General features: G+C 42.2%; 1 protein-coding gene across 1 annotated transcript in view; it reads left to right on the top strand.

Annotated features, from left to right (window-relative positions):
- The window catches only part of Kntc1 (kinetochore associated 1), a 96,168-nt gene that overhangs the window by 49,608 nt on the left and 44,608 nt on the right, over nt 1–1,952 (top strand). Inside the window, exon 25 of the mRNA XM_023720670.1 lies at nt 1,660–1,758. Coding sequence (XP_023576438.1) covers nt 1,660–1,758 — 99 coding nt within the window. The remainder of the gene's footprint in view (nt 1–1,659; nt 1,759–1,952) is intronic.

The following is a 1,952-nucleotide window of genomic DNA, read 5'->3' as shown; positions in this document are numbered from 1 at the left end:
GTAGTCCAGGCTGGCCTTGAGTTCACTTTGTAGCCCAGGCTGATCTTGAGCTTTCAGTGAACCTCCTGCCTCCTCCTCCTGAGTGCTAGGCTTACAGGTGTGTGCCACCATGCCCAAGCCGGGTATTAAATTTATTGCATCAGCAGAACTGAAAATGTGGTGTATTTTATGCATGTTAATAAAGGCATGACATGTTTTTGTTTTACAGAGAATGGAAATTGGAACTCAAAACACTCTTTGAATTCCAAAATAAGAATCAAAATATTTTGTAATTTTCATTTCAATTGTTAGGAGGACTGGAGCTATTATTTAGCCTATTTTCCACTACACTGTTTAACATAGCGCTGAGTAAATGCTGCCAGGTGTCAGTGGATGCGTGATCAACTAATAGCTCTGCTAGTAGTTAATTATTTTTCTTCAATAAAGTTTCATAAACAAAAAAGAAAGCCATCTTTGAGCTTGTGTGATTAACTGTTTCACTGAGGATTGTGTTAAGTTACCTAAAGATTTTTTTTTTTTTTAAGATTTTTTTTGGGGTGGGGTGCCAGGGAGATGGCCTAGTGGAATAAGCGCTTCCCTGGCAAGCTCAAGGGCCTGAGTTCAATCCCTGGTTCTGCCAAAAAAAATGGAAAAGACAAAAAATAAACAGGTAAATAAGATTTTTTAAAAACATATTTCTTTACTATAAAATTAAGCACTAAAGTTTTGATCCTTTCCTTTTTTTTTTTTAAAGATATTCCTACCAGGTAGTTCAGGATAGCCTTGAACTCCTGGAGATCCTCCTGGCTCTGCCTCCCCCAAGTACTAGATATAGGTGTACACCATCATACCCACTTTAATTTTTAAACACCGTTGGCCCTCCTGTCGGCGGCCTGCCAGTGGGAGAGTGGCGGGCTCGGCGTTCCGGGTCGTGTGGAAGAGGGGAGCTCATGTTCCTTGCGTGGGGCCAGCGTGGCCCCAGCCCGAGCCCGCTCAGAGCTAAGGACATACCCAGAAGCCAAGCCACGGACCCACCTGCACATAAAGAAAACTCCAAAGTTAAAGAACCTGTTAGCAGAGTAGAGAAGGCTAAGCAGAAATCAGCCCACCAAGAGCCGAAGCAGAGGCAGACAGCAGAGATCGGTGCCCTTAACAGCCAGCACGACTGGAGCAGCAGCGGCTTGCTGAGTTCTGTGAACAGACGCGGCCTCCCAGAGAGTGAGCCCGCTGGCTCCAGCCCTGGGGCTGCGCGGCCTGTCTGTGAGCCTGTTAGCAGTGTTGAGCGCAGAAGACCCGTGTGGAGCCTCACTGAGTTAGATAAGGCATTTGTGGGCAGCCCTGAGCCCACTGTAACTTCTGCTTCACGGTTCTTCCACTCTAAATTGTCCCAGTGTTTACTGAAGAGATCTATGAAGATAATAGGCCTCTTTTTTTTTTTTTTTACTTTTTCTATTATTTGAGAAAAATCAGTGTTTCTTAGGAAACCATGTATCTTCAAAAATGCAAATAAAATACTAATAAAATGAAAAAATTTAATAATTGGTCCAAATTCATAACTAAGTAGGACTTCAGGGTTTTTTATGAATCCATAAATGCTTTTTAAATCTATCTCTATGTGTTGCACTTTTTTAGTGCAAAATTTTAACTTTTGTGAACATGTCCATGTTTATTCCTTTTTAGGATTTACTAAAGAGGTGTAGCTCAAAGTCCACGTCCCTCTTCGACACAGCTTGGGAGGCCAAGGCTATGGCCGTTATTGGATGCTTGTCTGACACAGACGTGAGTAACCTTAGTGACCATCAGGTTTCCCATTTCAGCACTGGGCCTTGAAGACTTTTCTGAGCACAAAAGTGACATGTTTATTAAGAGTTTGTATAGCATGTAAAAGGAATAAAAAGAAAATAAAAAACACTTAATTTTTTCCCTTAATTTTACAAAAGAAAAAGTGAAACCAGGCCTGGTGGCGCACTCCT

Source organism: Octodon degus, unplaced genomic scaffold (assembly GCF_000260255.1).
Source record: "Octodon degus isolate 3935 unplaced genomic scaffold, OctDeg1.0 scaffold00076, whole genome shotgun sequence".
In the NCBI taxonomy this organism is placed as follows: Eukaryota; Metazoa; Chordata; class Mammalia; order Rodentia; family Octodontidae; genus Octodon; species Octodon degus.
This window is presented reverse-complemented; position numbering and strand designations above follow the sequence as displayed.